The 17,475-nt window shown below is 45.3% G+C and overlaps 1 protein-coding gene across 3 annotated transcripts in view; it reads right to left on the bottom strand.

The window, feature by feature from the left end:
• Positions 1-209: 209 nt before the first annotated feature.
• LOC131884356 (pumilio homolog 2-like) overlaps positions 210-17,475 on the bottom strand; it is a 37,520-nt gene continuing 20,254 nt past the window's right edge. For 2 of the 3 annotated variants that reach the window (XM_059232107.1, XM_059232105.1), the window contains exons 2-12: positions 9,813-9,951; positions 7,209-7,340; positions 4,744-5,003; positions 4,035-4,669; positions 3,087-3,336; positions 2,457-2,684; positions 1,903-2,079; positions 1,674-1,834; positions 1,315-1,538; positions 1,116-1,202; positions 210-732 (exon numbers count right to left, since the gene is read on the bottom strand). In XM_059232107.1, coding sequence (XP_059088090.1) covers positions 722-732; positions 1,116-1,202; positions 1,315-1,538; positions 1,674-1,834; positions 1,903-2,079; positions 2,457-2,684; positions 3,087-3,336; positions 4,035-4,669; positions 4,744-5,003; positions 7,209-7,340; positions 9,813-9,951 — 2,304 coding nt within the window. In that variant the 3' untranslated portion in view covers positions 210-721. The remainder of the gene's footprint in view (positions 733-1,115; positions 1,203-1,314; positions 1,539-1,673; positions 1,835-1,902; positions 2,080-2,456; positions 2,685-3,086; positions 3,337-4,034; positions 4,670-4,743; positions 5,004-7,208; positions 7,341-9,812; positions 9,952-17,475) is intronic. The other variant, XM_059232106.1, reaches the window with a different exon arrangement.

The following is a 17,475-nucleotide window of genomic DNA, read 5'->3' as shown; positions in this document are numbered from 1 at the left end:
CTGACAACCCTAGATAGATTTCTGTACAAGAATGGATGGTAATGCTTGAGGGTCGGAGAGAGAGAAAGATCCGGAAAACCAAACCTGCAGAATGGTTTCTATCTTAACATTTTCTGTTTAAAACCCGTTGACGTCGTCCTTCTGTTCCATCTTCGGATACAAAGATGAATGTGCGCGTGAATAATAATGATTACTAGGAGTCATAAAAATAGGAATTGGAATAATAATAATGATATTAAGGATTACGATGACAGGGAATTCAAAAGAGATTGCAGCAGCATCAGTTGCATGAGATATTGATTAGTGACCTCTTTACACCCTCAAAATAATCATGGCTAGAACATTCGCTTCATTTGTTGAGCAACAGCACATAATGAAAGTTGAAAATAACTTTGGGAAAAAGGGGTCAGAGATGGAGCTGATATCGTTCGATGATTCTTAGCGTGTTTTGAAACGTTACTCGAGATTGTCGCAAATGGGAGGGGAGCGGGGTGCGCGGTTTTAAAAACTAAGACTTGGGCTTGTGACAGTCTAACACAACTTGGGCAAAAGGTACCCACTTTTTAGTGGCCTGGAGGAGGATGTAGAACTCAAATGTTACACGAACATTATTCAATTATTGGTGAAAAAAAGGATGCGTAGTCAGTTTGTTGCTGTTGTTGTGGTAGTGATGGCGGCTGCCGTTGTTATTCCCACAACGCAGGATCTCTGTGGGGATCCTTCACAAGGTTCCTGGAAAAAGAATGTCCTTATCTGAAACATTATTAAAAGTAATCCTTATCACTTATCATGATTTTATGTACAAATAGGTTTGTGGGCAATTAACCTAAAAGATAATACTGAGTATTTACATTCAGATAACTTTATCGACATACTCACACGCACGCATTTATTTTTACAATGCACTCAAATCAAGACACTCTCGTATGTTTTATCTTTTTTCCTAATCTTCCACCCACTCATCCTTTCACTTCCCGACTATGTATACAGAAATAACATGGGAAAAAGCCACATTCATGTTATGCAATCAATAATTCAATATAAAACTTATTAACAAACGAATAAAACGCAAGTGAGTAGCGGCTGGTCCCCCCAATGGATTGTTCAACACGTACCTAATGAAGTAGCTGCCAAAGTAGCTGCAGCTGCCGCTGCTTGTATCACTTGCAATTCGCCCACAATCGGCGAGCCCACAGCCACGCCTAATATACGATGATATTACTTATGGGGTTCATTATATCATAATTCATAAAAATTCTAACGGGATCGATCCTCACTAGAGGTCACACTCTTGCGATCGGGCGTCTGTCTCACCTGGAGGTCCGATGGGACCGAGATCTGTGTTGTTCTTGAGGAAGTAGCGCTCCAATTTGGCCAGGATGTGCTTGCCATAAGTGTATTTCCTGAGGGTGGAGCAATGAGGGCGGATCTTGTGCATGAGGATCTTCCTCTGAGGGGGTTCCGCCACATCGATCATCTTCTGGACCACATAATTGGCGTACTGGTCCTTCATCATGATGTGAAGCGGGCACTGGGCGCTAAAAGATTCACACAAGTGCGAGATTTAAGCATTTTTCCCTCATTGACAATTCTGTTAATCCCATAATAAGGATTTAGAATACAGTAGCTTATCGACAAGCATCCTGATTGTTGAAGATAAGACGAGATCTTACCCATCAGCGACATTGACATTGCAGACTTCATCGATGAGCACGACTCGGTCGGCTCTGGTGGCGAATTGGACGCACTTCTCCACGACATTGGAAGCGAACTTGTGCTGAGATAGGAGTAACACCTTGCCTTTGACCGTGTTCACGATTTGGGCCTTGTCCTCCTAGAAGACCAGTATCCCAGGACAATTAGCTCAAATGCTCAACAGAATTGTAAATCTTACCAACTCACCAATTTGCCATGTTCGAGAACATGTTGGATGACATAGTTGCCGTATTGATCCTGGAGGAGGTTCTCCGTGTTCGAGTGAAGCTCCTCGAGGATGGCGTTAGTTTGCTCGGGAATGCAGTGCTCCAGGATCCTCTGGATCACGCGACATCCGTACGGATGAGTTGACAGGCTGAAGACCTACAGAAAACGGATAGACAGAGGGGTGATCCAATGTTCCAATTCAGTTGGAGTTGGACAGACACTTCCCGAGGTGAAATCACATGACAACTGGAGAGAAACGAAACTTCTGGCTGCTCAAAGATCCCGTTTGCTATTTGCCCACTCTTTCGGGTGTCGCCAGGAGATAAGAGAGTCGAGCATTGGGACTCTTGAGTGCCAGAAAGTTCGAAAGTTCAACAACACATTTTCCAGGCCTCAAAGTTTCTTCCTCGGATCACTGTGAGACTGTATCGCATCAAAACGAAAATAGACCCTTCCATCTTTCCTTTCTTCCTTATTTTGTTTCTCCCCTCCCTCCTTTATGGGAAGGTTTCTGGCCTCAACTCGCGACTTACTTGTTTGCTGAATGCGTTGATGATGAATTGCAAATGTGTGGGCTCAACGCATTCGATACATTTCTGGACCACGTGGTTGCCATTCTGATCCTTGACACACTTCAGGACGTTGCCTTCGAGCTCTTCGATGATGAGTTGTTGTTGTTCCAGTGGAATGCTCTCCAGGGCTTTTTGAATCACTCGACAACCGTACATTTGAAGGGCTAGTGGCTGCACTTGGTTACGCAACTGTGGGGGAAAAAGCAGAAACAAGAAATGAACGCTGGTTAATAGTTCGGGGGCCTTCTTGGAACAAGGCAAGAAGCAAGGATCGCTCGCTTTCGAGTAGCATGGTCTTTGCCCGACATCGTTATTGGCGTTCATTCTCGTCGAGGTCTCTATAGCTTTAATGGACGTATTCGAGTGAAGGCCAATGCTGATTGTTCTTGCTCCGATTCTAAATGAGTTTCTCCTCATTACACTTGTCTGTCATCTCGGCTAGTTCCAATCGGACCAATACCTCTCCCGCTTTCACTTTCCATCTACGCTCAGATTCATTTGCTTCGTCATTGTGGCTCGGAAAACATTGGTGAGCAAAGGAAATGTATCGCTGATTTTAATCCGACGAGGATGGTAAGAGCGCACACTCACCTTCAAGACTAATGCCGTCTTTTGTTCGGGCGTTCCATACTCGAAGAACTTCTGGATGACATAATTTCCAAACACATCGGTCATGAGCGAATGGGCCGAGCCTTGAATTTCTTGAAAGACCAATTGCTTTTCTTGGGGCGTGGCACGCTCCAACTTTTGCTGAATGAACCTGGAACCGTGTTGGTCTTGCGAAAACTCGACCACATGCCCGGCAATATCCGAGAGGCTCATGTATGGGAAGCGACTATTCCTGTAATGGAAGAAGAGCTTTCGTTAATCTTGGTGAAGAAGAAGGTTGTTTGGCTTTCATCCTGCATGCACGTTATTTTTCATGTCAGAAGCACGACTAATGTCCAAATTGATGGAAGCCTCCTCCCAACTTTTTGATGAACAGGAGATGGAGAGGACAATGCAATCGGACTCGAGAGCGGCCAGATGCCTTGGAATAAGGCTGCTGGCCAAGATCTTGCGACAATCTGGTGCCCTCACCTGTTTCCAAGCACATTCGGCTTGGGGAGGGAGGGCGAGGAAAAGTTTTTTATTGTTACAAAATCTTTCTCTCTTCGTGACTTCTTCTTTCCTCATTCAATGAAGAAGAGGGAACGATGAACTTTTCCTTTTTCTTTCCCACATCGAAAGAGGTCATAAATTGCCCAAATGTAAAAACATTGTTGACCCTCGCCATATTCCCCATTTTCTTCTACTTCCTCTTGGGATGATAAAACAACGTGGAGCCAATGCTGCTACGAGGAGACACGATCCAAAAGTTCCGTGCCCTCTTTTTCCAATCCATGTCAGATTGCCATCACATGAATTGTTAATAACGGCTCTCCTGGTCCTATAAATTGGATCCCGATCACGTGTTCTACGGACACACAGTTTCCAGAATGTTCACCACGGATTTGTTCAGTAACCAAGAAGAAACTAAACATATAATTGGCAATTTACCGGAATTCCTCCAAGAGTCTGCTCCGATTGGCCGCTGCCTTGTCAATACTGTTGTTCCTGGCCTTGTGATTAGGGTTGGGGAAGAGATTCTGAGACGATCCGAACAAGTTCATCCCACCAAACACGCCGTTTCGGGCGTTGATGGGGAAATTGCGATCGTTCGCTCCTGCGGCTCCGGCAAATCGGTTCCCAAACAAGTTGAGGGCGGCACCTGCGAGTGAGCTTGGGGGCGGGGTGAGCGAACCCCCGGAGCCCAAGCCCAGGCCAGTCACTGCTCCCAGACCGTACGAAGGCCAGCCGGCAGCCTTGTTCTTGGTGTACTGTTCAATGAGCGAGGGTGAGAAGGCAGATTGGGATTGGCGGTCCATGGAGTCGCGGCGTCCGGCGGAAAATCCAGAGAGCGAGTTCACGGAGGGTGATCCGAGCGAATTATTGCCTCCATATCCAAGGGAGTTCTGTTGCTGAAGATTGAGCTGGGCCGCTCCGGGTAGGCCTTGAGCTCCATTGATGAGTAACGGAGTCCCGCCCGCAGCCGGGCCAATTAACCTTAGTCCGGGGGGTACTTGGCCGGCGCCGGTGGGTCCCGCCATTCGAACCATGGCTCCACTTGTCGGATCAATGTAGGTTGGGAAGACCTGGAAAATGATTCGCCACGTTTCAGTATTTTTGCTGATCAGGTTTGATTTTACACACAGTTTCGGATAAATACCTGGAATGACGTTTGACCATTGGGCAAATCCGGGGGACCTGGCGTACCGGACCCATTGGTTCCAGAAGGTGAGCCCGGTCGTCGCGACACTCCGTTAGAGACCGATCCATTTTGTTGCTGCTGCTGCTGCTGTTGTTGTTGTTGTTGCTGCTGTTGTTGGTGTTGCTGTATCAACCCAGCAGGGTAAATCGCCCCCCATGGGATGCCTGCATATGGATACGGAATAGGAAGGACGGAGAGACCGTTGGCTCCACCTTGGCCTGGAACGTACAAAAGGGACGAGAAAAATGAGAGAGGCTCGCGACATGATCTCCGGACACAAGGGAGGGGTGAATACACGCATAATGGAAGGTCCTCATCTTCTCATCTTAGCCTCACTACTGGCATATCTGGCCGTGAGAGCGTTCAAGCTAAAGAGAAGGTGGACCTTTCATTATTCGTCACATCATGAATGTGCCACATTTCGTGAATGGAGTGAACCCTCGCAACTTGTGAAATGTGTCACTGTGGATGTCAAACTTGTAACTAAAAACCACAACTACCGGGTGGTGTGGTTGCCAGGTGTCAGGAGAAGGATTTTGGCATTCCTGCTTCCCTTGGAGTGGAATAGGAACAATATTCGAAGGTCTGACAGAGTGCCAAGAACCGTGTCAACTTGAGAGCTAGAGTCTGAAGGTAGCCAACCTTCAGCATCGAATGGACTTGTTCCATAACCCCACGCTTTCTTGGGAGGGGGATCGTGCTTTTTTGCTACTGTTTCGCTCAATCTGGATTGCTCAAGAAAAAGAGGACCTTTGCCAGCTTGTGACTTTTTCTTTCTTTGGAGAGCCTTGAAGAAACAATGCAAAGTCATCAAGATTGGAGACGGTCTCCTTCTTTTTCATCTCTCTCTCGCCTCTTCTCCACTTGTGGGATTTCAAGTTATTCGACCTGGTGCTTACCAACCATTTATCCAACCAACCATTGGGTCCAATAGCTTTTCTTGGAACTCGAAACTCACTAGCTTCTTTGCAGGCACAAAGAGTCGACACCTCGACATCCGATCCAGATAGACATTTGGTGTGTGGACTTCATCGAAAAATGCTGCTTGAACGCTCCCGCTCCGTTTTGAAAAAGGATATGAATACCATTTAAGAAATCGCTTCCACGAATTATATTGTATTGTCGAAACTCTCTCATGCATAAGGGTAAAAAACCCCTCCTCGGAGCTTTGCATGGACTACCCGACAAGGATCGATGATAATAATGCTGATGATTGCCAATCCCGATATTGGACCGAGTTTCTCGATATTATAGAGAGGAAAAGGAACCGAGAGAGATCGAAAACACCACACGAAACACGGGCTCAAATGGCTGGCTTCCATGACTTTTCATCCGGCATGAACTGTCTACTAGAAAAGAGGAATCAATCCTCAAACTTATCATATCTAAAGGGAGCTAATTATGTCGTGATTTTTGGCACATACGCCAACATCTGAATCAAATGTAACAAGATGTGTCCCAATGAAGTCACTCAAGCTGTGCTTACTCACTCGTTGCTTGTTCAGAGGTCCTTGAGAGATCCTTGTCCTACTTTAGGACCCGCAACGTACCTCCACGGATACCTCTGAAGACACATTAGTAATTGGCCCATTTGCTTTCACTACTCACACTACGATAGTTCGGAGGCCAACCTTGGAAGGAACACGTATGAACATAAGAACTGGTTGCTCTAATTTATGAGAGGCTCAAAGTTGCATATGACTGCCAAAACGGGCTCTCATTTTCGCACAAAACGGCCTCAATCAGAGAAGAACGTGGGATGAGACGATGGCGGAGTTACTTGTAAGACAACACCAAAGAGACCCTCTCCCAAGTCATCTAATCAAGGTCTAGTTACTGCTCAGTGTCTACCGCAATATCGGCAGCTTTTGAGGTTCAATATTGGCTCCAGGCCTATCTTCCTCATTCGAACTTAATTCCTCCTTCCTAGGAGAGCGGGAATAAAAGTGCATCAAGGGGTTCAACTGAATGGATCCCTTGTGAATTTAGATACAAGAGGAAGGAACCTCGGAGTTCTACCCTTTGTTCCAATAATTCCACGCGCCTGTTTGGAACATGATAAATGTGGGCGAGCAAGAGGCAAATATGGATTTCCTTTGTTTCAGAGACATGCAAAGGATCATTAAGACCTAAGAGGAGGAAGCGGAGGAGGAGGAGGAGAGAGCGTGAACCAAGGACCGTGTGGAACGATATGGAGGGCACGTCCAAAATAAGACTTGATTCATTCCTGAGGGGTCGAATGTGTAAGCAAAAAAGAAGCCTTGAAACACCCTAATGAGCGTTCCCATTTCTTCCTCGTTCCTTAATGGCTCCAAAAAAATCGTTGCCAGGGAAGAGAAATGAATGGTCTGTCCACCAATGTGGAGTTGACCAAAAGCAATGGATCCTAGCTGCAATGGTGGAACAGGGAAATCATAACTTACCTGGCAATAGTGCTTGGTGTCCCGTGGCTGCCAGATACTGCTCCTGTGGGTTGATAAGGTACTGGGCAGCGGCAGCTGCACCATTTGGAAAGCCACCCGCATTGCCCGCACCGCCATTATTTCCGGCCAAGGCTGTAAACGTGGAAATGTACATGATTAGAAATTCATGAAGTTTTCCTATTCCAAGCCTGAATTCTAAGGAGCTGATACGATGGAGTGGCCAAGATTACTTAGCATCCTCTCCTCTTTTCTCTTTGCCAGACAAGGTGCTCCCAAAGAGAGCCTCGTGTCATCCAGAATGGGTAGCGTTCACTACACGGCATGCCTTCTTCCTTGGCCATGAATTAAGTTTAATGTCCTTAATCGCTCGTTTTCGACTCAAGCTTTGGGTGCGCTTCTTTTCTTTAAGCTCTAACTAAGCCCTTCCAAAGATAAAGTCCTCTCTCTTTTAATGGGAGGCAAAGGTACCAGTGGTGAAGACCAATTTCCCGTTCGGAACAACGTACGAGGCTGGGGTCGAGATTAGAACGAGAACCCGGCTCATTACCGATGAGATTCAAATCCCAAAAGTCCGGGTTGTCATGTGTTCGTTATTTCCCCCTCGGGGAAAGAAAGTGGTTCTCAATTAGCATGCGAAAACCATTCGCAACAAGCCTAAGGGGGATTTGTTAACAAGCATCTGGAACACACACGAACGCTCATGGATCAGGACCCGAGAAATCATGACAAATGATGGAAGACGGGACTTTGGAACTTGCGAACGAGCGAGCCCGCTTTGCTCAATGAACTTCCTTCGTTGACCTCGAGTTTCAGGTTACTTTTGCCAATATAACACTTCGAAACTTGGAAGAGGAAAAACCGGAAACTTAGACCCACGGCCTACATTTGTCCCAATCGAGCTGACATCTAAGGAAAATAAAATAAAGTTGGGAAAAGGACCTCTGGCTTCCCAGAGGAGCACAGAGAGGGGCTCCCCAAAGTCCTTTCCCGGGCGCCAATTGAAAGAGAATTCTAAAAATGCATTCTCGCCATGGGATTTCACGGGAGTCTCGTGAAAAAGGGGAGCGCCAATTAGAAGTACAAGTCCTTTCTTAACTAGTTCGCTCTTCACTCTTTCAGGACTTCTTAAGGGGTGTGAAGAAAAAGAACAAATTACAAATTCACCAATTGGGACTGGCGTTGGAATGGCCCAAATTTGGATGCCATCAATGCCTTTCCCTCAAAAAAGAGGAAATGCTTTATCAAGATGTACTCGAGTTGGGTGAAGAAAACATGTCAAGTTGAATAAGACAGGGGAAAGTGAGAGTCAAGACGAGATAAATGCGGTGAAACGGGTTGAAACCCTGAGAGAAGACGTGCAACCAAGGAGGGACTCCAAAAATACGAAGAGCTCGAGCAGAAAAAAGGTCCTTAAATGAAGCTCATAAAAATTTCAAACACGTTGCTCTGCGAGGGAAGTGGGCCATTTTTTTCAACCCCTAAAGAAGGTGCTGTCCAAGTGGAACGTGATCCCCAGAGATGCAAGCCTTGCCACGGGCAAACGTAGCCCGTCTTATTTCATTCCGAGACATCAACCTCATTTCAACGAATCACTTGACAGCAAATCTTGAATCTAGAGAAGCGAGCCAACTTCAAAAGACGCTTCAGTGCTTGAAAAACAAGGATATTAATGTCAGTTTTCGAAGCGTGTATTGATATTTAGAGATTGTTTCACCGATGAGAAGCCTCCATTTTTCTTGTTTTCGGAAATTGGTTAGCATAACTCCAGTTCAGCAACTTATCATTTCATACAAAAATGTGCGCCCACGGCCTTTGCCCAATTGAGAGCAATGGACAAATCTCGAGTGATCCAATTTAGGGGGGGAGGAAGACTTTCCCTACGTCTTTTCCAAACACGTCCCAACATTTAATCAATCTCCTCTGTCAAGAGAGGGGCTTCATCTTGAGCTTCGTGTAAACAGCTTCGAGGTAAATGTATAACAATCTCGGTTCAATCTTGAACTTGCCCTACTTTATCTCGAGAACAAACCGTTGTTCCACATTTTCTTTGGACTCGCGAACCAACCCGCTCCACCATTATTATCAAGGTTGTCCGGGCTCTCAAATGTGGGCTAAGAAGCACGCAGCTGGGCTTCCAAAGCTCACCTGATTCTTATCTTGTTCCCTTGGCACAAAGAAACTGCTTGACAAGAGTCCAAATTGAAAGACCTTACTTTTTTTCGGGAGGCATTTGCTCGGCCGAAGGACTCACTTCTGATAAATAGCCCGACTTGGATCCAAATCTCACCCAGCTTCATGCCGCAGATCCACAAGATTCGTCGTTCAATTAAAGTGACGTTCTAACTTTCACGTGGCACACACAAAAAAGGGGATTTGCTCTTTTTCGAGGAAATTCTCCAAAAATGCGGCCCAAGGAAGCGGAGCGATCCAATCGCGGTCTTTAACTTTCCATGAGAAGGGAACACTGAAGGTCGATCCGCCCCTACCAAGTCATTAGGAAATCTTGATCCCCTCATATTTAATGAATTTACAATGATCCTACTAAAATGGTTTGGAAAGGCAATCTTTCGAGCTCTGGATCAACCGAAAGCAAACAGTACTTACACGCAAGGTGGTGTTGGGCGAGGAAATGCTGTTGTTGTTGGAGTAGGAGGGAGGCTTGGGAAACATTGATGGTTCCTTGAGCCACAGAGGGGTTCACACCTTGGGCTGACGACACTGCAACTTGGTTCCGATACACTTGCTGGAAATGAAGAAAGTGCACAGGTGAGTTCCACACATTTTTACTGTTTACCTGGTTTGATGGCTAGCTACAATTGGTTCACAATAACGAGGATGACTAGTAAAATGACAAGCACACACTTGTCATTGAGGCTCATCTGCCTCTTGTCCTGGTAGTGCCTGGGGAAGTTGTGGTGGTAGTGGTGCTTGCTTCTCAATAGGCTAATCTATCTTATGACATTGTCAAGATGGACGACCGTCGTTTGGAACCTCCTTCTTGACTGAGTGACGACGGGGTCCATTCAAAAACTAATCCACTTGAGTACCCCCTCCCGGAAATCTTCATATCTTCATGCGTGGGTTGTCTAAACATGTTTTCAAGAAGAATATCCCCCCCCCTCTTCCTTTTCCTTCCTTATTCCTCCTCTCGTCGAGCCGCTTTTGTTTTGAGTAATAAATTTGTCGTGGATAATGCTCGAGTCTCTTAGACCGTGTTTGGAATCTAATTTGCCAAATGAAAACCCTCCATCTCCCTTGCATTCTATTTTAGCTTGACGGAAAAGAGAAACAGGGCAATGCATCGGATCGAGGGTGAGAGAGCCTTTTGGACGGCGAACACACATTTTTATGTACGTATATTCACACACAGACCCACACATCTATTCAAATAGGCAACTACTTTTATATATACCCTCCTTTGGCAGTAGACCTGGAACTGGAGGAAAACTCGACAGACGAGAGAAAATGTGGAACACGGACCACTCATTCTAACGGAGCAATATATCAAACACCACCACATGATCCAAAAGCCCTCTCTGTTCTCTTTTTCCCAACTTCCCTATTCCTTTTTTTCTATGGAAAGGGACCATAAGTAAGAAAGGGGAATTTCTTCTCAAATTCAAGCCTCGTTATCTGAAATGATTTTGACACGGGCAAAATATCTTATCGTCAGAAATGAAGTGTTCTTTCAAGGAGAGAAGGGCATTCATGGACACCCCTGAATATTTGGAACATCTCGTCGGGATGCCCTTGGGCTCAGTGGCAATATCAAACAGGCGTAACTTCGTGCAAAATGTATTCACAAGAGCGGGAATTGCTTTTGGCAAATTGTTCTCGCCCGTTGAGAACACCATCCATACTCGTACATTCATGCTAGAGACGTCTCGTGAGCTCGTTGGTTCCATCTCCTTTGAGGATGAACCAGGACCACGCCAACACAACTCACCTTGGCCGCCAGTCAGGCACTCTACGTCTTATAAATTCTAGCTCCAAATTAAAAATTAAATCCTCGAGCCAAAAGGGACGAGAGCACGAACATAGCGGACAGGGATGCAGAATGCCTTTGTTCCAGGTCCTCTGCCTTCCAGTCTAACTCCGAAGTCTCAAACAGAACCTATTCCATATTATTCGAGATAGACCAGGGCTTTCAACAATACCATCTCTGACTTTCAATTCCCTCAGATTATTATTTGCACTTGCAAAACGGAACATCTGTGAGAAGCAAGCCGACTAAATCTCTTTGAGAAACACTATTCAAATCCAATCGAACTCTGAAGGTAAGATGGAGCAAAAATTGTGATTGAGAGTGAAAACGTTAAGCTTATCCAGTCTAACGAGTCTCCCATTCTAACAACTTGGCTGCGTAAACAATCTTATTTCTCCGGAATTACTCAATCAGCTCCCTCGTTGATCTGTATAACTTTCAAAGAATATGCAAAGAAACTTTGGCCTGTAAGTCAAACAAGACTTAGTTGGGAGATAAATCGAATTTAGTGGTGGAGCTGGTTCCCATTTCGTTCCCTTCATTTCATTTTTTAGAAAAGACTTCTCCAGTCAGAAGGGCGCCACGCACCAAACGGAATGAAGAGGGAGTGGTGGAACATGGAACAGAACGATCCCAATCTAGCTCCTTGGAATGGAACAGACATGGAACATTGAAGAGACGAGCAGCGAAATTGCTTTCAGAGTAAACGAACGACGCACGGCTGTTCATCATGCTTCAAAGCCCCGATTTCTATGCCTTTAAATAATAATAAAAACGTGAACACTTCAGTGGTCCATGCTTGAGCTGATCAGCTAACAATTGAAGGGACTTTTTGTTCGATAGAAAAGAGGCTGAACAAAGGCAAGGAGGCTAAGCTGCCTTTGCATTAGCAGTTGTCTATAGAGCCTATAATATTATCTCTCCGAAGTGGAACATCGGTCTACTATTCAATAGTCACTACGTACACTAGAATCAGTCCAAAGGAGAGACAGAAGGCAAGTGAGTCAGGCAGTGATACGGAGGCTATGAGCCCCAGTTCTTGCCCTTGGGCTTTGGATGGTCAATTGAACATGGAAGAACAGTGGTCCTGAATGGAACACCCGAGTACTGGTACGTGAATGGGAGATCTTTATTTTCTCGTTAGGAGATATAATTCTGCTCAAGGCTTCGAATGCTATTCGGGCACGATGGAGAATAAAAAGGAACATAACGTTCGCATTATTAGAATCTCCTAAAACCACAAATGCTGTCATTGGCTTCTTCTCCTCATCTACGGTATGTACATTCACTGGTTGCGACAATGGTCCATCGTGAGTACCCTTTCCTGAAGACCCAGAGTTGGAAAATGGAGCAAAACAAGACTAGTTCCATCCTATTCCCCCTCTTTTCTTATTCGCTCTTCTCCTTGTCTTGTCCATAAGAAATCAATGAGAGGGAAAATTGGGTGCCAGCTTGGACCACTACCAACTTGGATCAGCAGCCGACTACTTCTTCTCATACAATACGTTTCCTACCAAGTGGAACGATAAGAGTACGCTCATCTTCATGTCACAGGGTGCTTCTTGATTCTGCTCCATAACCCATGGCTTCTTCATTAACGATGCCATAGTTTGGCACCCTTCCATGCCCTTGCCATCTCAGTTAATTACTTGACATCTTGGCGAGCAAGCACGCTCATCGGTGGATTCATCGATTTAATTCTTTGATATCGGACAAATAATTAGAACTCCCCAGTCGACCTCAAGCTTTCATCAGTGTCATTTTCAACTACATCAAACACCAAAGTATCGGGTGTCTTCAGTCTAGCTTCACTGATACACTCTGTGTTCAACCAAGATGAAAGTCAATTGAGCAACTGTTTCCGAAGTCCTTGTAATCGAAAGGGACCGCAGGACTCCTCTTTCCTCGAACTCATCTTGGTTGGACTTGACCGTCACTGCTGTGTCTGTCAACGGAGCTTTGGAGGCTCGAAAAACAAACAAATCTAAGCTAAGCTAAGACCAAAAAAGCAGGAGAGGAAGGCTTTTGGATCCTGTCCGGTACAAGAGTCAGAAGCAATTCTGCCGAAGCGAACCAACGAGTCCAAATGGCCAACCTTAGAGCTGGCTCACTTCCATACAGAGTGGGTCAGGTAGTCTTTTTGATCTCTACTGAAGGCGGATTTAAAGTTCAGTTTGCCTCGTCGTTTAGAACAAATTCCAATGATACACACTGCAAGAGCTCGTCAGCGTTCGAGAACTTCTCTTACCTGGAAGGAACAAGTGGGGCATAGAATTAGCATGATTTTAGAACTGGATCGCTTCAGAATGCGGTGGCGGTTACTTTGAGATCATTAATTCATAATCACGGTCGGTCAGAAGCCTAGAGTATTGGCAATAAATATTGTAGGGCAAGTCGTCTTTCAGTGAAATCAGTCTACAAAATAGTAGAAATTTACTCCTATAATGTAATGTTCAATTGCAGCTCTTGAGAGTCTATGGTTCACTTTTAACGTACACGTACTTGAAGAGTTGATACAATGATATTGTAAGGAGGCCCAATGGTCCAGATCTGTCAAGCCCAGAGGCACTCAATCAAGAGAAATGAAAGCATCTCGCACGAAAATGTTCAGAGAGGCAGAGGAGAATAAGAATCCCAGGAAATGCACTTATTCAAAGAATAGAGAAGTCATTCCTCAATCAGACAGCTCACGTGCCTGTGATCACCAGGTTCAAACTGCCATATTCCCGCAAATCTCATTTGCATTTTAGATCAGATTTTTTGACATCAAACGAGGTCGGTTGGAAAGGGGGTTTCCTCATTCTTCTTCTGTCAGCATTATTCTGCCAAAATCCTGATGGCTTTTAATCCTACTTAAATGGATAAAGTTTCGACCGAGTCTCTTTCGCTTTCGCTTTCCCTTTCTCTCTTTCTCTCTCCACCCCCCAAGGAAGGGAAGGAAGGAAAACAAGGCCATTTCTTGAGAGAACGAAACTTTTTGGGACGCGCATCTAGTACTTGGTTCTCTATAAGCTTTGAGATTTTAAGAGCGCACCAAACTTGCTGTCTTCGAAAATGGTACAAAACTCTACAAAGCTCCGTGGTGGGTGAATGCAAAGCTTCGCCATCTGAAGATTTATACCATCAATTTAAGTCCCTCTTACTTCGGCAAGTGATATGGCTTTGGGGAAAAAATGTTTCGGATCAACTTTCCTGTCGCTCTCCTTCATATCAGAGCCAGAGCCAGAGCCAGAGCACGAGAGAGATACGGTACAGATAGAGAGACAGCAAGAGACTTCATTTCTCCCGAAGAACACGGTACGTTTGCAACTTCAAAAGTAAAGTAGAATGCCCAAGGCTCATTGACGAGCCGCAAACTTGACAAGACTTCAGAATCAGAAACATTAAACCAGATTTTTTGACTTGGCCTCATTTTGGCGCGAGGATGTCTCCGTCTCTCTCTTCTCTTCATCTTTGTCGACAAACTCTATCCGAGGTGGAATCGGACATTCCAGGCTCACTAGGGAACCAGACTAGAAAACAGATACAGCAGAACAAAGCAAGGCTGCCAGCCAGCCTGCCTTCCTCTTGAGCTACGAACGAATAGCGAAGAGGTAACGCGGATATTTGAAACGGAGAAGGCGGGCGATGAGAAATTGTTCCATGGCACTACTTTGTAACTGGAGATCATCACAAATCCCACTGGACAACCGGCAAACTTCTTCCATCGCCTCGAGTCAAACTGCAAATCAAGCGTTCTCGAAGTTTGTCGGACAAATTCATTGAACGAATGCGCCCCTCATATTCCTCTGATCGGCCTCTTTTTATACATTTGATTTCCATGGTAATCCAGAATCAATCCTTTAACACAACGAAAAGGAAACCTCAATCTTTTTTCTCAAAAAAGAAAAAAGGCTTAATAGAAAAGGACCGTTAATAGAATTAAAGAGAAACGAGGCCAACAAAATGGAAGTGTTCCCTAGCGACTTGTCGACGTTGAGTTCGTTCGGCTTTGAGTCAGCCATGGCTAATGTCTTTGAGAACCAGGCAACAGATATAACTAATCTTTGGGAGAGTTTTGGTACCAAGCATGGCAGATTTGGAATTTGGAACGGGAGAGAAAGACAAGCTCTCAGACAAGGAAGCTCTCTAGCCTCTCGCTGGCTTTCTTTGTAGGACCTCGAGATGGAGTAATGGGGACTCAAATTTCCACTTAGAATGGATAAATCAGCCGGAACAACTTCTTTCCTCTACCGCTTTTTCATTGAACGAAGCCTGGGTAGATTTGTGATTATGTATGACAAAAGATCTCAACGAAATTACCTTGCCAAGCAGGTGGAACCAGTTAATTAACGTTTCCAGAAAAAGCGCGTGTACTGTACACGTGACAGGTGGAATCTGCTTTGCTATACTTCAGATATGGGCTCTCTGATCCAATTGGATAGTACTACAGCCTCCACCATCCAGCTCCTGATGAAAATGGTTCCCCATTCTGCATACATAATTTTGTACTACGGCGGCGACTACTATTGCCATGCTTCTCGGCTCACGCTCAGATATCAAAGGCCAAAAGGAAACGGCCTTCTTCTTCCTCCTCCTCCTCCTCCACCTCCTACTTGTCCTATTCCTGACTTGAGCGTGAGAGAGCGAGTGCGGAGCAAGGAGGGAAAGACTGGCGATAAGCAGATTAGTATCTCAAGATGAACTCCACATGCACGCAGATAAACGGAGTGGAGAAAGAAATCCATGCATAGATAACTAAGTAGATTATAACTGGATGTACCGGGAACATCGGGAGGGTCAGCTCAGAGAGGTCCATGAGGACGAAATTGCATATATGCATGTATACTGCTACTAGTACCACTATAACAGCTCCTACAACAACTTGCCCCGCATGAGGGCACATGAGCAGTCAATTCGATTACTTGCCCGTCGTATTCTCAGTGGTCCGAACATAAGTTTGAACATAAAAAAGAATGCACAAAAAGGATCAGTTCAAGGGCACTCAAAATAAATATCAACTTGAGAGCCATTAATCTCTGCCTTGGATTGAGAGTGAACGTAACAATGCTTCAAGTAAAGGGGTTGAGAAACGCGAATGAGACAGGCACGAGCTCGAAGAGTCAAATTGCTTTCGAATGAGGGGGGAGGAAGAAGTCAGCTCGCTATCAAAGCTTTTTCTCCGCTCGACGCTCACGAGCTTGCCAAATGGACGGCATGGAAGTAAAACTTCGGCCAGGTCTGCGCAATTATGCCGCAAGAATCTCCATAATTCACTCATTCCCACACTCGGGGAACAAATCGAGTCGCAGGATTCTTGGCCGATCGTTCATGTCTTATCATGTCTTTTAGACTGGAGAAAAGACTAGCCCTGAAGGAAGAAAGAAAGGAAAAGAGGAAGCAAAGACGCTTTTTTACGGTGCTTGTTGTTTCGCCTTCGCTTGTTTCCCTCTCCCGGTATCTCGTCTGGCAATGGAACCTCAGGGTACCAACAACCATATTCCATCGCTAAAATGGCTTCCTTTCCCACCTATTCGTATATGAGGGAATATCGTTCCGTCATGCCCATTGTTTTTCCAGGGGAACTCGAACAAGCGGGAATTACTTGATTCCATCAAGGATAGGAAGGTGGTGGAACTTATAACACGAATTGAACAACAATCCGAGGAATATGGAGAAAGAGGGGGAGGGGAGGGATTAGGACTCATCTCGCTCTATTCTAGATATGTTCAGACCTGTGCAATTGCATTTCGGCAATGATGATAATAATAACGACAACCACAACAGCACCACAACAACGGACAGTCGGAGGGAATCATTCATGACTTTTGCGCTTCTCTGATCTGTTTGTCTTCGCCTGATGTTCCACAAGTAGGAGATGCCCCCCTCAGCTCCCTGGAGTCCTAGCAATCGTCCCGTGGTTGTTTTAGCACTCCTGCCAATAACCCAAGGGAGCCATCACTAATATGACGAAAAGAATGGGAAATGAACCCATGAAGGATAGCTCATAAACTGGCACAGATATCTTTCCTTCCATTGCTATGAGAGCGGTTGTCTGTCCAACAGTATCTGAAGGGGCTGGAAAAGAGCAGTGACCTGTTTTATTTGACTCGTCAGGTTTGTTCTTTCACCTCCTTGATTAGTTTGATTAAGGGTGTGTGCGCCCTTTTCGATTTCCACTTTTATTGTCTGACCAAACAGTATAGCTCACCTCGAGGCAGACACGTGAGGGGAGCAATTCCATTGGGAGCATTGTAATTGCCCCACAGGCGTCTTCAAAAAAAAAAAAAAGAAAGACATTGA

This window comes from Tigriopus californicus, chromosome 7, assembly GCF_007210705.1.
Source record: "Tigriopus californicus strain San Diego chromosome 7, Tcal_SD_v2.1, whole genome shotgun sequence".
Lineage (NCBI taxonomy): Eukaryota > Metazoa > Arthropoda > Copepoda > Harpacticoida > Harpacticidae > Tigriopus > Tigriopus californicus.
This window is presented reverse-complemented; position numbering and strand designations above follow the sequence as displayed.